The sequence below is a fragment of the Tetrao urogallus genome (genome assembly GCF_951394365.1).
Source record: "Tetrao urogallus genome assembly, chromosome: 16".
In the NCBI taxonomy this organism is placed as follows: Eukaryota; Metazoa; Chordata; class Aves; order Galliformes; family Phasianidae; genus Tetrao; species Tetrao urogallus.
This window is the reverse complement of record NC_136829.1, coordinates 13,997,316-14,017,557: the sequence shown is the minus strand read 5'-3', so window position 1 is coordinate 14,017,557 and position 20,242 is coordinate 13,997,316. Positions and strand designations below refer to the sequence as shown.

At 40.0% G+C, this 20,242-nt stretch overlaps 1 protein-coding gene across 2 annotated transcripts; it reads right to left on the bottom strand.

Annotated features, from left to right (window-relative positions):
* Positions 1-2,158: 2,158 nt before the first annotated feature.
* Positions 2,159-18,501, bottom strand: ADNP (activity dependent neuroprotector homeobox; the record flags this gene model as incomplete). Of its 2 annotated transcripts, XM_079543496.1 has the most annotated exons (5): positions 2,159-5,293; positions 7,119-7,211; positions 8,590-8,702; positions 15,632-15,938; positions 17,092-17,130. In XM_079543496.1, 5 exons carry the CDS (start codon positions 17,128-17,130, stop codon positions 2,159-2,161), a joined length of 3,687 nt encoding a protein of 1,228 aa, XP_079399622.1. The 2 variants fall into 2 exon arrangements, with proteins under 2 accessions (XP_079399622.1, XP_079399623.1); XM_079543497.1 differs by lacking the exons at positions 15,632-15,938; positions 17,092-17,130 and adding an exon at positions 18,465-18,501.
* Positions 18,502-20,242: the final 1,741 nt, after the last annotated feature.

Sequence of the window (20,242 nt, the reverse complement as noted above, 5' to 3'; positions counted from 1 at the left end):
TTCAGAAAGTTTGGTAACAAAATAAGACCCGAGACTTGAGTTTTCTCTTATGGCAGAGAAGCACCAGGAGCTCTTCCTCTGATGTAAACATCAAGAACTTATCTTCTAATGCACCAGCAGCCTGAATCAGTTGCAGAACAAGAGAACACACGCATATTTTGGTATTTGGCTTGTTCGTTATACTGGTAGAAAGTACAGTTTGCACTTACCTGAAATGGCTACAGAAAAGTCTTCTCAAATCTCTATGAAAGTTTTGCTGTGTAGTATGTTGAAGAACAGAACCATTTCCTCCTTTATATTAATGAAGATTTCAAACGTAAATTTAATCCTTGTAAAGCATCAGAAAGTAAATATTTCAGTATTTTATTAGATGTATACTTAAATCAAGCTCATTGCTCTAGTTAAGTATACTTTGGTTTTCATCACAATTAGATTCTCTTGAGTAAATAACTGTCCCAGTGACGTTGTGGTTGGACAGCTGTCCTGTACTGCACATCTGAGGAAACGCAGAACTGATCTGACCAAACCAATCATTCATTTCAATAGATTTTTGTGGGTTTTTCAGTACTTACTTTTTCAAACTCTCCCCATCCCCCAAAAGGCTGCAGGTTGTAGGGCAGGCATGTTCCTTTATGTTTAAATGACAGGGAAGGTGTGGGAATATCATTTACCCTCAACACGTAGCGATGTAGAAGCAAGCACAGTTCTAAGAAACGTTTCAATACGTGCGACCGATCTTCGTTGGCATGAGTGAATGAAAAACACAAGTAATCGATGGACTGCCTCTATGGACAAAGCACTGTAATCACTACAACTTTATTTATAAACTACCATTCTAGAAGGCTGAATAGTCAAGACAAATTCAGACAAAGTTAGTTTAGTAAGATTTCTCCATGTCCTTGAAGAGATTAGTCTATTCAGTAAGAAAATACTGTACATACATGCCCCAGCAATGCTGTGCAGCATTTTTTAAGAACTGTTAGGAAACGAACAAAAAATGCCAAACAAAAAAACCCACAAAATTCAGCAAGGCGGGATTGCCCAAGCAGGAACGTGGCACTTGCATGTAATAAAGCAGATATTTACAGTAAGCACAATACAGCAATTTATTTAGATGTTTAAATGAAGAATACAAAGGGAAATAAAGATCACAAAATTATACATACTACAACAGTGTGTCATATATTAGATGGTATAAATGAATACAACACCTTGTTGGTGTTAACTAAAGATAAAACTAAATATCCAAAACGCAGCACTGTTGTTTTAAGTGTGCTGCTTCAACACAATACACTTTTATACAGATCTAGAAGGTGTCAAAATTAGTAGCTGCAAACTTGTTTCTTGCATGTGATTTTTCATCTTTAGCTTAAAAGATTTCAGAAAACGGCTCTGAAATACGTTTGTCATCAGTTGTAATGTCAAGGATACTCAGAACAAGAAAATTCTATAATACAATAAGAGTCCAGATATATTTTTTATGGTGCTGGCCTCTGTTTTTGAGATTGTACAAGGTTATGTGCAAAAACTAAGTTTGTCAAAATTCGTACTATAGCAGTTTCAAGCTTTTGCTAGGTAAACTAAATACAGCATTTATTACACAGCAGGGCAACACTAAAAAAGAGAAACAAATCTATGATGGGTACACAAGAACAATTTCATAAGCTTCACTTGAATAGGTCTAAAAGACTGTACAAATATACATTTCAACTATTCAGAATGATACATGAAAAAAATCAATTTCCCCATAGTCTACTATACACGTTGAACTGGTAGCTTGTATGTTGGCCCTACACACTACCATGTGAAAAAGGGTAATGTTTAAAAAGACATACAACTGAACATGTACAAGAGTGAAATAAATGGTGAAAACGCAGATAAAATAAACCTCTGCTTTTCTCTGTGTGCATTCTTGAGCCACCAGCTTATCTGTTTTCACATTAAATTACTGTGCTCATCCCAGCAAGTACTCACAAGCAAGATCAGCCAACGGCATCCTCAACCACTGGAGTAACAGTGGCCACGAACACCACGCACCGTGACCTAGCACTTGGAAGGCAGTACCAGTCAGAATTTAAGCTGAGCAGTCATACTGAAATGAACATGTTTAGACAGTTGTAGATTGGATCGTGTCTCTGACACTTCTGTGCCGAGGAGCTTATGCTTGCTGACTGCTCAGCTCCACACCAGATAAGCTGCTGTGCATTGGTTCTGCTACCCCATCAGTCACACCGTCAAAGTGATCTCCGTCCTCGCTGTCAATTGTGCTGTTCTGCCATTCCATCTGCTGATTTGACAAGCTCTCCTCAATCTCTGATGTATTTTTCCATTGCGACTGGTCCTTGGCCCAGAACTCTTCTACTTTTCCATAGGAACGATTCTTCCACTTTGACTGCTCTTCATCACTCTCAGACCCACCTCCTTTTGTCTCTACAGTCGGTTTACTGCTGCCAGCATCTTCGCTTTGTGAGGATTCATCTGTCCACACTTCTGGTTTTACTTCTGACGTGTTATCTTCAAAATCAGAAACTTGCTGAGAACCAGGCCCACTTTCAGACTGCGAAGCTCCATCTTTCCATTCAACAGCATCATCTTGATCGTCCTGATAACCTTCGCTATCTGAAACATCACCAACCAGTTTTGTCTGCCCTTCGGCAGAAATAATCTCCTCATATTTAGAGCTCTCTTCTTGTTTTTGATCAGACTTCTCTGGAGATGGTGAGGTATTTTCTTCAATGATTTCCTTGGATATGCCATCCTCTGGGTTCTCTGCTATGCTATCAGGAGAAGCTTTCTCACCAATGTCAGTAATATGTGGACCAAATGGACTACTGCTTTCATTGTATTCCTCTTCTATGTTCTCATAGCTGTCTGATGAACTTTCATTGTCTTTTTCTATGTTTATTTTTTTATCAACAGTCTTACTAACGTTAACTCTGGAATTCTTTTCATCGTGGTTTTCAAACAGCCATTCAGCATCAAAATCCATTTCATGTTTAACTTTGTTTAATTCTTTCATATTGAAACCAAGCAGCACACCAGGTTTGTATTTTTCACAATCTCTAACGCATTTTTTCCTTTTGTTGCTGAAGTGAGATGCAATATCAGATTTCCACAGCCACAGACTGGCAGCCAGCTTTTCAATCTCTCTCCTAGTTGGATATGGTTGCTTATTAAAATATTTTGTGAGAAATGTTTTCCTGGCTTCATAGGAATCATCTTCGTGACCCTTGGGGTCCAATGCTAGAACTACCGGTTCTTCAGGCTTCTCCTCAAAGGCAGAGGGGGAGTCATCATCATCCATTTTCCTTCTCTTCATCAGAGAGAATTCCATGTGTTCGTACGTACGTTTTACAGGGGCTACACCTGCAGACTGACTTAGCCGGGACGACGAAGTACCTTTGTCCTGGCCATTCTGAGTCTTCCCAACACCTCTGCAGTGAACAAGGTGCAACGTTATAGTTGAGGCAGTCATGTTACTGGTATACACGCCAAGGCAATGAATGCATTTGTAGGTTAGTTTTTTCTCAACTGGATGAACCGTCTGAATAACCTGATGCCTCTCCCGCAGATGATGTGCAAGTGCATCAGAGATGGGTCCTTTTAGGATTGAAAAGCACAGAGGACAGAGGGTTTTCCCCACATCTTTCTTGTAAGGAACTGCTGCTTGTGGAGAGCTTTTCACAGGTACATCAGACTTCTCTTGGATTTTCGGCTGTGGTTTTGGAGGAACTGGAGGTGTGTTCTGAGCATGGTAAGCTACAGATTCAGCAGGAGCATCCCTCAGGTTGTAGGTTGTTACGAGAAGATGTATATTTGTGAGACTACCCTGCTGCAGCGTCAAATCAAAAGTTAAAGTGGAATCAGTTTTAGGTCCCATTTCTTCATCAACATGAACCATTCGCATATGAGCAGCCATCTTTTCAACATCATTGAAGGTTGAACGGCAATACGGACAAGACAAACCATGTATTAACATATGATTAAGCAGTGTATCAGTGGGTAAATAGCGATTACAGTATAAACATTTGCTAGTGAAATTGTGTATTTTCATTATATAATTAGCTACTGCAGGCACCTTTTCAGCCTTGTGCTCCTTTTCAAAGTGAACACTATACACATTTTCAGGAAACAGCTCATTACAGATTGTACAGATTTTCCACTTTTGTGTGGATGATGTATTGACAGAAGAAGGACCTGTAGCAGCTACAGGAGATTTTGAGCCAGACTGACCTAATACTCTTGAAGCTGCCTGTGACTGAGATAACGACGTTTGTTTCAACTGAGCTGATGACAAGGAAGTTGAATTGGCAGACTGAAGAGAGTATCTTGCTGAGGCCTGAGATCTCTGCTCCCCGAGAGTGTAAGGCCTTCCATTTCCACTTGAAAACTGTTTCATTGTTTGAGATTGCTGTGGAATAGAAACTGGTGCATTGCCACTTAAGCTCAGCCTTCCCCCTGGCTGGCCAACATAACTTGGTGGTACTGATTTGACTCCATAATTGTTTTGCTGTAAGTGAACATTTGACATCATATTCACTCCTGCAGAATTTAACGTAGGCTTTGGTATAGTGAGTCTGTTCATCATCTGCTGTGACGAAAGAGATCGAACGCTCCCAGGGGAAAGGGGACCCATCCTCTGAGGGAGTCCCATAGGCTTTTTGTCCTGTGGTTTTGGAGCTATTAGCATCAAAGGTTTAGACCTTGGAACCACTACATTAGTGTGACCTATCATCGCTGTTACCTGATACCCTATACGTTCATGGTCTTCAATAACGTGCTGTACTAAAGCTTCATACGATTTCGGCATAAAAAGGCATCGTTTGCAATGAATACTACCCTCTTCCCGGGTACTGGAACTTAATGGAACTGCACCATTGAGTGACTTTTCACCTCCTTTTGCTACGTAAGGAGCAGCTACGTGCTGAAAATGTTCCCTGTAAATGTGCTTTCTAACAATTTCGTACAGCGGATCTCGGTAAGTGCACTTCTTACAGTAATAAACAGCTTGTTCTACACTGTCAGCCTGCTTAGGTTTAAGGCTATCATGCTTGTTTTTATCTTTAAAAGTGCTGATGCCTCCACTCGGTGTATTGGCATTTGGAGCATGAAATATTTTAATGTGCGTTTCCAAAGTCTTTTTGTCTGCATTGAAAGTACAGTATGGACAATTAAGGAGAATCCGATTTTCAAAGTCTTCGCTATGGACATTCCGGAAGTGACTTTTGTATGCTGAAAAGAACTTCGAGGAAAATGGACACGCGCTGCAGCAAAAGGGCTTTGTCCGATAGTCCTTGAAACAAAGAACAAAGCAGAAACTGAATATGGAAAAGCAGTTTTTGGAAAAAGACTCTCTCTCAACTTCTCTGAACAACTACAGTCTGAGACCCACTGCAACAATCTCCAATCTTTAGATCAATTTATTCTCTGCAATTCTTGGCCTACAGATGAAGTCCTATGTTTATCATCTGAACACACACAAGGCAGTGACAGCCAATTTAAAAGGTCCCTCAAGAGTTTGGCCATGCCCTCAGCATTCAAGGATAAAGCATAAATATCTCTTCCACCAGTCAACAGAAGCTGCGTTCCCTGCAGCTGAGCATGCAAACGTTCACCATTATTTCATTAGTTTGGAAAAGGAAAGCATGGCTGTTGGTGTAGAATGAGACTGCATCCAGAAGACACGAGTTATTTCCCTTTGGTTCTGCCAAACATTTATAGAGACAGCTGACACTTCACATCCATTCTATTTAAAAGTCTTAATCAGTTACGAAGTTTAAGATAAAGAATACTCTTCAAGAATTACATACTAAGGCCAGACAATCCCTTAAAGCAACCACGTGTTCTTTCAGATCAAAGCACAATCCTGGTTTTTAAAACAATAACGTATCAGGAGAATTAAAAAAACAAAAGGGGGGGTACTTGAAAGCTCCACACTTGCCTACTTTCCCTGCTGATGGCAGTTCTTATCCACTGTTTTAAAAGAACTAAAATTATGTTGGCCTCAGAGACAGCCACAAGCAACCTGTCATTTCAGATGAGATAAGACATGAATTTCACACAGTTACAATCATTCATAGCGTGTGTCAAAACAAGTCTCGTTCACCAAGTTACACAAAAAGCATTTAAAATATCTGGAGAATTGTACTCTCCCTTTGTACAAGCAAGCATATATGCTTCTGTCCACCTTCTGAAACCCTGGCCATCTCATAGGCTGGAGGCAAGATGCAATACAAACTAAACAAAGGTTGTCTCCTTTTATAGTGAGGGTTTGTGTTTTTTTTTCATTCTGGGATTAACTAGGAAAAAACGCACATCAGTATATTTTATTTTATGGAACACAATAAAGGGATATTTTAGATGAAGGCCACGCTAGGAATCCACCATAACGTGGCTTCTCAGGTCTTTCAGATGCTGCAAGTGGGCTTATTTTGTACAGAGATTTCTCACCTTCTCACTGTTCTGTAAGTGCTGGTACTGGTCTATGATGGTAGAGGCTATTGCAATCCATACCTTAATGCATTGTCTTAACACAATAAATCAGTGAAGTCAAATCACTGTAATAGAAACATTCCCTCCTTCCAGTTTCAGCTTGGTTCAAATCTCCTTTAATCACCAACTCAACATCTAAAAATCCTCTGTGCAGAACTATATATCCCAATAAACCAAAACCTGACTCAGGTTAGGAGAATCCTCACATGACACACAGCTACAGCTCTAAAGAGAGTGGTAGTTAAATCTGTTCATTTAAACTTTTTCTAAAATCTTGCTAGCAAAAAGGCTAACAAAATTACTACGAACTACAGAATTGGTGATCCTCTGACTGGAAGATAGATGAAACTGTGTTAAGCTTGAAAACAGATGGCCTGTTATTATGTAGCTGACAAAGGGATAAAGATATTCTGACAAGTCATTTCTCCAATATTTTGCTATCAGCACTTCGTAAAATGAAACTGAGATTATTGCTTCTAAAATAATAAAACCTTTTTCTGTCTGTTAAAGCAAAGACAATTGATCAGTGGGTAAAATCACAGGAAAAGCTCTTGGCACATTTGTGAAATGCCCCTTGATACGAACCATCTTCAGAATCTGATGTATCAATATAAACTGTTACCAACCTGATTTTTCGTAAGCGATGGGTCCCACAATCCTACATCTTCCCATGTAGTGTTTTTCAAATAAAAGTCATTAGGTTCAAACTGTTTAAAATCCTGGAGAAGGGAAAGATGGGAAGAGAGCACAGACAATCAAAACCCAGACCAACTCTCCCTTAAGCAACTCTTGTAAGCATTCATGCAGTCCTCTCACTCACACGCTGCTGGTGAATAGCAAAGAGCATTAATTAAAGAAATCTGCGTATTTAAATGCATTATTTGGAGGAAAAAATTTGTGAACAATCTCAATAACAGAGAACGCAAGGACTATTTTCAACAAACATTCTGCTAATTAACGCAAGACTGTCATTAAATACCTGCCCCATCTTCAAAAGCAGTCCCTGATACCAACAGCTGAATATTGATACATTAAAAATCAAATTCTGTACCACAAACTTGGTGGTGCTGGATGTTTTTTTTAAATGTTGTTGGCTTTGTTGTTTGTTTTTAAATTTATTTCACAGAGGAATTTAGATCCAAGTTTGACAATGGGCTACTTAGACACCATGCATAATTCCTATTAAAACAAAGTGCTTCGTATTTTGTCTTTGGCATCAGCAGCAGCACACAGAGACTGAAATTAATACTTCAAAGCAACACTGTCCCTAGTCACAACTTTACCCTTAAAAACCGAGTGTGCCCACAGATTTCCTGAACGGGGAGAACAGGTATTCCTCTTTCTCTTCAAGTATCTCACTTAAATCCTCCTTAAAAAGATAGTAATGAAATACAAAAGCAAAGTCATAGTCTCGTGGCCACTCTGAACAGTCCAGAGGTATGAACTGACCTACCGAATGCTGTGTTCAGGAGAGAAAGTGCATTTTTTAGAGTAGCACAAACACCTTTTCCTTCTAGGAACTAACACAAGTATGTAAGTAGTTTGTTCAATTGATGACCTATATTTCAGCACCAACAAACATTCCGTGAAAATCTCAGGATCTTCTGTCCCACAGAAACACCCTGTACCACACTGTCTTGATTTATTCCTAAGTGTCCAGTTAGCAAATGTTATCCTTTGGAGCCAAACACAAAGAACAACCTACCTTCAACATATGTCAAGTCAGTCATAAATAGCCTGAGGCCTACCTCATCTCCAGCAGACTTCCTAAGAAGTGTTTGTAGCACATTTTAGCTCAAATTATTAATTAAATCACACTTTGTATAGGACTTAAAAAAACCAGCGCAATAAAAAACAGGTAGCAATGCCTGAACAGCAAAGCTCAAGCAGAATCCCATAGTCACTTTCAGAAGCTGCTGAGAACAGGAGTGAGGTGTGGGATCAGGGTACAAAAGATTCCAGAAACATCCTTCAAAGCTTACAGGAAGAACTCAACGTTTGACAAAGCAGGGAAAAAAACCAAACAACTGTGACCTCACTTTTCCACTAATGTTTGAGCATTTCAGCTCTGAAGCACTTGAGAGGTATCATACTTACTTCTATATGTTCTTTACAGTATTCCAAACCAATGTCACTAAGTATTTTTTTCACAGTTTTCCGGGCCTTTCTTAAACTGCCAAGGTTGTTGACAGGAAGTTGGAACATAGTTTCTATTGAAAAACAAAGTCAGAGAAGAGGTTTAAGTCACACGTGCTTTGTCTGATGAAGAGCTGCATTTAATTATTAGTAATTTTCTCTCTCATGTTCCCCATAACTAAAAGAAAGTCTCAATCTTTAAGATATGTGGATTCTCTGTTAGCACTCAGGTTTCTTCCACGTGCCAATAAGTGGCCTTATTTCACATACACAGCAGTTCTCAGTCTGCATGCTGCTACCATTACACTAAGCACTTCCTGACCTACAGAACCATCATCAACTCATCTGCACTTCAGGAAGGTGCAAACCACAGAAATGCAGGAGTCTTTTGGCAATATACACTTCTTCTGGGAGAGGCAGGGGAGCATGCAATGAACAGGCAGGCTCTTCCTCAAAAAAAGCAGAGAGTGATCTTGTTCACTAGGCTCTGGTGCTCTACTGTCTGCTGCATAAAAAATATCATCCTAGAAGATAAAAGCTGCATTTCTATCATTAATATTCCTGGAAGCTAATTCTTGCTTTGTTAGAACTTTTTTTTTTTTTAATTATTCTTATCAACTAATTAATCACTACAGGGCCAGAGAATAACTACAACAACAAAAAATTGGCTTCTTGGATGGAAGAAGTCTACAATTCAGAATGAGCAGAAGCTTAAAACCATGGAACAGTTCAGTTAGAAAAACAAAAATCTCTCATCATGAGATGAAGGGCAGTCTCTAAGATACAAGGAACTTACTACAGAATTTATTCAAGTAAAAAGATGGGGGTTGTGACTGCAGTAACCGAGCGCTCCAATCAAACACAGCCCTGCTACACTCCCTGTCCTGCACAGTTCTGTGTACACACCAGGCTTTTTGTGCTCATTCTCCTACCAACTTTGACTAGGTGATGCTGTAACAGTCACTAATGACTTACTATTCCATGACTGTCACCACCACCGCACAGTGCCAGAAACAGACAAAAGTGACAGGGCCAACACGAACCCACCAGCTTCACCATCAACAAGGACTGAGTATCACTAAGCTCTCATCCCTTCCCATTCATCTAATTCAGAAACAGCTCTTGACTAAGAGTAGCAAGCTGATCATGATGTTTATGATTGATTTCTAATTTGTAGCCATGATACGAAGAAGAAACAATACTGAATTTACTAAGGGTCTACAGGAAAATTTTCAGAAATATCAAACCAACTCTAATGCTGTGGTGTGAGTGAGCTAGTCTGCAGCACCCACGGTCAGAAGGAAACACAGCTGCATGGAACACTGTGTACACAAAAGCTAGGAAACCAAAGAAAAGTGCTGACTTAGTCTATAAATCTCAGGTCTCCAAATTTCTCAGTTAAATTACCTGCAGTAGAGACACTGCTCAGAGACATCACACAAAGTCACTAATGACAGTAATTTAAAGAAATCATATAGGCCAGGAAAAAATTACTTCAACTTAGATATTGATTTCCTCCAAGTAAGATTTGTTGTGAGTATAAGCACAGTGTATTTACCTGACCTAAATTCTAAATGCAAGTTCATAATGTTTGTGACAGTAAAGGTGTTTCAGCTAGCATTCCTCTCTACTCTCAATTAAAAGGATTGGAATTATAAAAAAACCTACGATTTAGTTAATGTGAAAAGTAGTTGCTTTCTGTATGTTATCTGGAACCTTTCATTTGAGATAAACCCAAACCACTCTACAAAGAATTAGCATTCTGGTGAAGTACTTCACACGTAATTAGCATTCTGGTGAAATACTTCACATGTAGAGTCGTTATCAGCCTGGTAACTCATTTGCCACATTGGAGATAAGAACCCAAACCCAGCTATGAAGAGCACTTCCACAGGTATCCTCTGCCTTCTCAGAGATGGCGAGGATTAAACAGAACACAACAGAAAATTACACTCTCTTACCAGTTACTGCCTCTAAAGACACCGAATGAAAGCCATGAACTGCTGTTTTCGTCATCTGTGTTCATTCCTACCTGTACACCTTTATAATCAAGCATCTTATCTGCAATTACAAAAAATACCCAGGCCTAATACATTCTCCTTCATGATGCAAGAGTGAATGTCATCATCTGGGTAATTAGATCGATCCGTGTACTCACTCCCAGCCAAGGACATTTTTTTCATCCTCACAAAGGACTAGGAAACAAGGTTTGCATCTGAATCTCTAACTTATGTTAGTTTTGAAAGCTGACAAAGGCAAACCAGTTACTTCGTTATGAACAGCATCTGAGTTCATGGCTCCATTATCAGATGTTCTGAGAATATTCATATTATCCCCTTGCGCTTTCTTCTCTCCCAAGATCCATTTCTAAAGGCACACACTGAAGAGAATTAGGAAAAACCCTTAAGTGTTATAAAGTGTTACAGCTCTGTACTGTGTGTTAGGCTTTGGTAAGCAATAACAGAACGTGCCAAGCTCTGCCCTACTTATCTGCCCATCCTTGTGCCTATACTGTGGTTATTCAGTTTTACTGCCTAGGCACCTCTGGACAAAAGCTATTTCCTGGTAAAATAAAAATAATACCATTTATGACAAAGTATCAACACATAAGTGGTGAAAAAGCTTTTGAGAATAACAATGGATATTTACACTGCAAGCATCTGTATTGAGAAATGGTTGTATTAAACAACCACACTTTAAGACCAAAAAGAGCAACTTCTACGCACTTCAGAGCAACAATATGTTAGTTACTTCCACGAGCAGAACTAAAATTTCCCTAAGAAAAATTTTAAGATTGCAGTTTTGCTTCTATTGTAAATACATCTAATATAACTTAGAAATTTTACATCATTTTACATCAAAAGATGTAAGAGGTAACTGAAAATGCTTAACAACAGTGCTGAATCAGCAGTGCCAATTTCATACAGCGACACTATATTTATTATTACAGTGACACAATTTATTACTGCGACACTGTAACATGATGGAAAACACAGCACTGACAGTGGGATAGCAAAGTCCCAGGCTGCAGCAAGTGAGGATAAGCTGAACTGCAGCAGACGTGGATGCAGAAACAAAGGAAGAAAGGTCTGCTTACCCTTGGAAGGCCTCAGCTGGGCAGGGATCTCCAGCAAGATACTCTTGCCTCCACTGCCAACCCTTAAATGAGGGCTGGAGGATCCTGGCCCTTCCAGTCACTCAGGTACATTGCATGCACCTGAGCTCCCCTGCCTTCCCACCAGGTGCTCCATCACTCCTTCAGGCCATGACTTAGCACTTCTAAGCGCACAAATAGTAACAACAGCACTGCACTTAGCACAAATAGTATCAAAAAAAATATGGCAAAGAGTAATGGGGAAAGGGCTGCGGAGCATTTAAACTCCTAACGAGCCCGCTGGTCAACACAAATTGTAAGGCTACATCCTACCTGCAATTTTCAAGTGGTATTTTCTCTGCTTTTGATCTGTGGTTGAAGTAGTAAGTAGAACTTATTTTTTTGTTCAGGTGGAAAAAGCAACTCAAACCTGTAGCTCCTTTTCCTAGGCCTGTCACTACAAAACAGTGCTCAGTGCTAAGCTCACTGTCACTTTTTTCATGACTTGACTTGTAAGAGATCTGAACTTTATGATAGTAGGACTGCATCAATAGGAAACCAAATCCAATATCGCATTAAGAAGGTATGGCTGCCATGTCACTGACACCACATCTCACATTGCATAGGTTGCATGTATATTCTTCATCACAACATTTTCAAAGAAAATAGTCTTTAATATTCAATTCCACTTCCTCCCAGAACACAACTGGGGATTATGGCTTTGAACTCTTAAGTTCCAATCAAGTTAATACAGCTTTATTTTTCTTAGAATATTTTTAACATTCAAGAACGTTCATTTAATAAAAGCTCCTGCTGCTGTCGTTTACTGTGCACGTGTGAGAAACTAAGAATGTGGCCAAGAAATTAATCATGGCTCCATTAGTTTACTTCTCTAAATGCAACTAAATATGTACTGCTGTCGCTGCAGGACATTATTTCTCCATGCTTTCAGTAGCTTCTTCCTACATACCTGCACACTCAAAAACTACATGAAACAGCACTGTCGGCTGTTGTGCAGGATGTGAATGAACACTTCACAATGAATTTCAAATCCACAGAGAAAATAACCTTGTAGTTTCATTCCAGGATAACCCTGTATCTTAGTATCAACTGTAGAATCAGTGCATGAAAGCATTCAATGTTAAAGCTTCTGGCAAGCTGTGACATTTCCTCCATAACCCAAATCCCCACTTGAGGAATCATTCTGCTTGTGAAGAGACCATAATTCTCCTAGAGACAAAGTGAGAGTACCGTTTGTCTCCAGGCAGTGACCACTGGTATATGTGAAAGTCAGATACAGTTCTCAAAATATTATTAGCAAGTAACTTACTTGAATGGAAAGTGCCAATATCAATGCCTTCAACCAAAACCATTGAATACTTTCTCTTAATTACTGTGTCTAACAAACCTGGACATGTCAAACATGTAATGATGTATATTTGTATATAAGCCCAAGTAATAAAAAAAGCAAATTTAGGACTGCTTAGAAACAAGATTTCAGTTATATCTACTCTATCATCCTGCCTTCTGCCTGCCTCATAGCCAACTCCTAAGAAATGGTCAACATCTTCCTATCACAACACATCATAATACAGGATACAATCGGATCTTCACATCTGAAAACTGAAGATCAGACTTCACAGCAAAAGGATTTTTCTATTTAAATGTTCTGTGCTTGTTACCCATAGCTGGTGAAAGAAAACAAAAGAAGGGGAAAGAAAAACCACCCTGAAATGCTCATAGGAGAGTGATGTGAGCAACCTTCAGGAGAAACAAAAGCAAACAGGGAGAACAGACCCATTACTAGTGGAAATTGCTGCTTAGCTTAGGAACTTAACTGCACATTACCAAGATAGAGGAGATCAGGACTGTGCTCACTGGTACAACACAACAGAAGGAAACACGAGAAGCCTTACATGAAAATTATCTGCAGCACAGCCACAGAAGGTTCAACCACTGCCAAAGTCAAGGTTTTTGTTTTCTTTTTGGAGTTTAGTACTCAGATAGACTTGATGCAGCTTTCAACAGCAAATTGTATCTTCACCAATTTGCTACTTTTACTAATACTTCAAATTCCAGATGGAAACAAATGTGGCCATCAACTTAAAAACATCCAGGATGGGAAACCTGACACATCCACCACCTGTTACTGCCAAATTTTTAAACCACTTTTTGTGTTTAATAAACTATTATCAATGTATAACCTTCAAGCACTTCAAGTTATCATAGCCCTGCAGTTCAGTGCTTCAACATACCATTACTAAAGGACTGGAGCCACCTACAAAAACTAAGTCAAAAGAGAAGAAAATAATAAAATAACACTGTGCAGTTATGTGGAAAATTAATGTAAAACACAACACTGTGTGCCTGACTGAAGGTTCTACGTTGCAACAAGTAATGTTGTTTGTCTTGTTTTTTTCAATGCAAACAGTCATCCCTTTATGAGGGAAGTACTGCTTTTACACACAATGCAGCACAGTCACAACTGTGTCCTTACTGGAAGGTGTGCACCCAGGAGAGGGTAAGGAACACAGGTGGGAGAAAACAAGAACACAGCAGCTAAATTATCAGAGGCAATTAAAAAAAAAACACCACCACCACCAAGGAAAAGCCTCTGCCTGTCTGCAGATCCAAAAAGCTGCTTCTATTTCTGTGATCCTAGGAGTGTCATGCTCCAGCATATCTTTCTATATCTCTGGCCTCGCAGCTCACTGCCCTTAGTGCTACCAGGTAACAACAGATGTTAAGGATGCTTCAGTTTCTGCCAACTTCACCCAGAACAACATGGCCAACCTCGTGGCACGAGGCCGTGGAGCACTCACCAGGCAGCAGTGCTGTTCTGATTCAGGAGAAGATGCATCAGCGAGATGAAGACAGCTTTTTTCTCTCAACTACAGTCTTCAATAAATATTCCAAATCTGCCTCAGCCTTTTTTTGTTGTTTTTAGACAACATGATTTGAAGTGTTTAATAGGCTTGACTGATGACTGAGGTTTGCTACAGTTGTGCCAAGCAGCAAATGTAATAAATTATTATTGTCACAGCCCCGTCAGTAAAATAGTGATTTTCATACACAAGTAGTCTGTAGACCTAAAGAAATAATCTGGAGGATACTCCTGCAGTGTAAAAGAACCAAGAGAGCACCAGTGGACTACTCTTGGCTTTCTTATGCCTGACTACACCATGAGGAAACCCTCGCACAACTGGCACACACACAACTGTTGCTGACCCCTAGCATTTAACTGAGGGAGGTGTTTTCATTTAACAACACTGATAAAAAGCACCACTGTGAAATGGCAAGTAAAAAAAGAAGTTGTGGAAAATGTGTAAACAAAAGTTGGTCTCTACGGCACACAAAATAATTCACAGGTGCGTAAAGACAACTGTCTCTTGGGCACATTATTATAAATGTAATAAAACACCAGTTTTACCTTCAATGACTATGTTTGGTTGACCCTTCATCTCCTAATGCTGTCGTTTACTCACACTATGAAGACTGAGAAAACCTGAACTTTATGGTGATCTAAAATACAGTCTTACCAACTGCACTGTTCAGGACAGTATTGAGAGCACGCGTGCAAAACAGACAATTTCAAAAGCAATATCTAAACTCTATCCCATTGAGAGTTTCTGTTTATATACATCTGTACATCTGTATATATCAATTCTGTCTTAGTAATCATCTCTGCAAGACCTGTAATTCATTAAACAGATAATTTTGAAACTGAACGACAGTAACATTTTCTTTAATGTCTGCACACACTTAGAAAAGCAGAACTGCTCTTACTTCTCCTTTTCCCTCTCCCCATTAGCATCCCTCTGCTGCTTCAAAAGGTCCATCCTTTTGTTGCTCTTTTCCCCTTTCCTCCTCATCCTTTCTTTGCTGGTTCTTGGCCTTCTTGGTCCTTACCTCGCTCATTTTCCCTCTTCTCATCTTCCCTGCGCCAATTCATAGCGTCCACATTCTTTCGTCGTTCTCTCTCATCCTGTCTCCATCGCTTCTTGATATCTTTGTCCTTAACTTGCTCATTTTCTCTCCTCTTCTCATCATCCCTGTGCCATTTTATTGTTTCTGCATTTTTCTGTGGGTCCACGCTTCTTTTGAGATAGTCTTGTCGCCTCCTTCTCTTTTTTAACATATCTCTTTCCCTGGCACGAGCCTGCTTTTCTTTCTGGGAAAGAAAAGCTTTACGGGGCATCATGAGCTGCTGCTGTACCTGTAATAATATTGTATTCCATGGAATAATGTACTATAACATGCACTCGGTCAGGCACAACAACTCTCATTTGGAGCTGAGTATTTCAAAGCCAGGATAATTTACTGCTTCTTCTCTTTCCTTTGTAAATCTCTGCTAGCTCTGTATTAGATAGTGCTAGGCAAGCTGCTACATTCAGCTCCGGGCACAATACCTAACTGGCACCTCAGCAGTTGGTGCACATCCAACACAGAAAAGTAAGCCCCCTAAAACCCTGAGCTGAAGCAGAATGTTTTCTTTCCCCTCCCTCTTACAACTCCTCCCACAGAGAGTTGTTAGCAGCCACTTGGCATTACAACATCCAATTGAGAGAACAGGCTGACAGAAGAGAGTTGTGAAAGAAACCTGGTAATGTTCAAGCCTTAATCTCTTCTCCTACTGGAGATCTACTGTTAATGAAGCTTAAAGATCTTTATTTGTATTTTCAGATCTCCATCTATATAAAATTTGGTTTAAAGAGGCCAACGTTCTTGGCTGGGAGGAGCGAGAGGCCAGCAGGAGACAAGCCACAAGCTGAAGAACTACACAAGCTTTGTTTCCTTGGGAAACCTGGCCAAAACATTTAACTGCAGTTAGTGAAATAAGTCCTGACTCATCTACTCAAACTTTCTCTGCGTGTGTCAAGTCTTGCTATTCACAAGACCAGAGGAAAAAAGAATGTACCTATTTACTTGAAGTTTCTACCAAAAACATGCCTGATGAGCTTTTGTTTTGTTTTCTTAAGAGGTGTCAGTTAAGACTGCCTTTTAACAAATCATTTTATTTTGGTCATTTCTCCATAGTCATCCAACACATTCACATCGTTAAATTTATTGATGTTAACATCTGCGATTTTGACATTATGGAAAACAAAACAGACCACAGAAAGAATTTTTACTATTACTACTATTCTTTAAAGACTCTTCCATGCACATTGAGCAACATTTCAGAAGTATTCCAAACTGCAGTTGTGGCCCAGGTTTGTTTGTTTTGGTTTCTGAATTTGTTTAGAAGAGAGTTTTGCAGAGGTATCTAATCAAAATGAAAACTGCAGAAAGGACAAAGTTACTAGATTAGAATACTTAAACAAAGCCTAAAAGAAAATGAAACAAATGTACTTTTAAAATTTAGCTACCTTATGGAAAGCACTTGTTCCCAGCATGCAATACTCCATCTTTTTCCTACAGAAAAAGCAATGTTTCAAACCCTTATTCTAAAATCCTGCTCCTTTTCCCTGGGTAATATATCCTCCCCCCCCCTTACCATCCCCCCACCCCCCAAACACTATTCTAGACCATAGACTTTGTTAGAAATATCAAAATCCCACCATTTTCATTGTAATAATTCAAACTATTTTCTTAATATCCATACTACTAAAAGGGAAGGGCTGTAGCAGGGTGAAACACAGCATAATAAAAAACACATGCAATTTGGTAACAAGTTAGTGCACAAAATTCAGATTATACTAAATGCTATTTCATTAAGAAGTACAGAACACCCCTCTACTAGACAGCCTGTTTTTAAGTATTAAGAAGTATTTGGTATTAATAATTATTAATAATAACGTTGTCATTAACATTAGAAAGCACTGAGAATCCAGGATTGACATCAGTGCAATCTTTACGTCTTTGAAACAGCTTTAACTTCTCTATCAGCTGTGTGCCAGTACATCACTGTTGTTTACTATAGCAAGCTGAACTTTTCTTATCTACCTTATCTTCAATTTTATCAGTAACTTGATTTTATTCCAATCATAACAACATGAATAAATTTTTAATTCAGACATAGCTTCATGCAAATAATTTCCCCCCACCCCTCTCCAAGCAAGGTTTGACATTTACAGTGTGCCATTAAAAAAAAGCCCTTTGGGGACATAATTGTTGCATTTTCTTTCATTTGTTTGTGTTGTTTTTTTTTTTTTTCTTTTCCCCTGCTTTAGGCTTTATATTTTCATTGTTTTAACAATGATATTCCTCCCTCCCCTCCGATTATATCCCACTCTGATCAACCCATTTATAGACAAATGAGAGAAAATACCTCAAAAAAAGTTTCAGTTAAACTTCTAGAAGTAAACATTTGAAATGTGTTTCAAATAAAAAAATATCATGTTTCAGAGAGTAACTTAAAGGGACAGCCAACTTGAGCTCGGCACGGCTCAACTCCCATGTCACAACTCGCAGGTTTCCCCCCACTTTGTTTCAGCTCTTCTGGCAGATTTCCCACAGCCAGAGCTGTCTTTCACTTTTGCCCCCGTTGGTTCATTAAGACGAACCGAACGATGGGGGAAATCTTTAAACCAGGAAACCACTGAAGTGGAGCTGCCAGAGCACTTGAGCTCAAAGCCCACAATTTCTCTGGAGGTCAAGTTGGTGTTCCTTTAAGTTCACGAGGCCCACATGTCAGAAGCAAACAGAACTGTCTTTTCAACTATTTTTTGCCCATACTTCTCCAAACAATAATCTTAATTCTACCCAATCTACTCATCAGTATATATTACGAGGCATTTACCTCCAAAATTAATGGTGCTTGGGCGTCTCAGACTCATTGGACAAGTTTCATGCAAAAGCCTTCAAAAATAATTCTTCCAGAGCGCCCACCTCAGCGATTATATTACACCTACTGTGTGAGGCCGAAGCCCGGACATAGAAGAAGGGTCATATCCTGCTGTACAAAACAAAGCGTTAAAGATAAGAGGTAAGAAACGTCATAAGGGCAATCTGACATTTATAACGTACATTTAATTGTGAAGAACTAATTATAAACCACGCATACGGTACCTGTACCGACACGGAGCTACCGCGGGGCGCACTCAGCAAGGTGAGGAGTGCCGCAGACGTTTGAGTGGGCCTGGGCTTTAAACCCATTTTCTAGGTGATGTTACCTGCAGAACAGTTCGGCACTCAGAGTTCAGTTAAGTTACCCAAGTCGGAAATCCAGCAGGACGCTGTGATGAACGCACCTTCTCACACCACACCTTCTGACTTTAGCGCCTAGGGCCTCTGCTTACAGAGAACCTGAGCGCCCAGTCCCAGCAGCACAGCCGCAATACAACGCGCTGACACCAGCACTCGCACAGCTCATTACTCCTAGAGGGGTCCCATGCCAATACAGTCCCGCCTTAAATTACAAGTCTGTGGGAAACCAAGCAGGTGACGTGGCTGCCACTCCGACCCCAGCGAGACAACTTCCCCTGGGAAGGATTCAGACAAAAGTTTTAGTTCTATGGGGGCTGGCAGGAGGATGTGCAACAGCCTAAATGTTAAGCTTCTCTGGGAAGACCTGACATCTCTTCAGCTCACACCTACAGGGCCTGACAATTCCAAGGGAGCTGAGCAGGGACGAGTGACAGTCAGGACGCAGGACGGGGAATGGTAAGCAAACCAAAAATACCAGGCGCAGATACACCAGGGAGAGGGGAGAAGTTGGGAGAACTGAAAGCTACCAAAAACTTCCACGAGAAGGTAAAGGCTGCAGCTGAATAGCCCTCCTCCTGCACCCAATGGCACGGCTGCCACTGGCTCACAATCAGCATTTCACTTCTTTTTTTCCCCGTGGGACTCTTCTCCTTATCTTAGCATTTCTGGCCTACTTTTCAGAGGAGCTGTGCACCTGCATCTCCGGTGAAGGTAATGAGATTTACAGTTTAACAGCACATCTGAAATGGCAGACAACTAAGGGCTCATTTTCAAGTCTGCTATAATCTAGGATGGAGGCTGCTGTGTAACAGCACAGGATTTGCTCTCAAAGCTACAATTTAAACACAGAGCACCTCCACATCCCTGCCAGTTCAACCACCTATAGCACTGTAGGTGCTCTGGAAACACGATGGTTTCCAGAGAATATCTGTCTCAACACCCCTCAACTTCAACTAGACGACACAGTGTGCACATGCTGTGCTGGACTACCCAGTGTGTCAGCAAGCACGTGCCTCCAACTCCTCTAATTCATGCCTGTATCCAAAACAGGACTGGGCACATTAGAAAGATGGAAAGTTTACAGAAAGCCCAAATCAAATAAATCCTCTGTAAAAATCTAACGTGGTGTTTTAAAACAATGATAACTGAAACCGAAGGAAGTTTGTAAGCGTGTTTCAGTACCTAGCCAATGCACTGTACAACTTCAGGACACAAAAACCCTGACACCCCCTCACAGTCAAACTTTATTTCAACATCCCTTGGTCAAGACTTCCAAAAGATGTTAAAACCAATTCAGAAATTCAGCGTCAAAGAAAAAGGACAGTTTGCACCACATCTCTGGAAATCAGGTTTTAAAATGGAAGACCATTA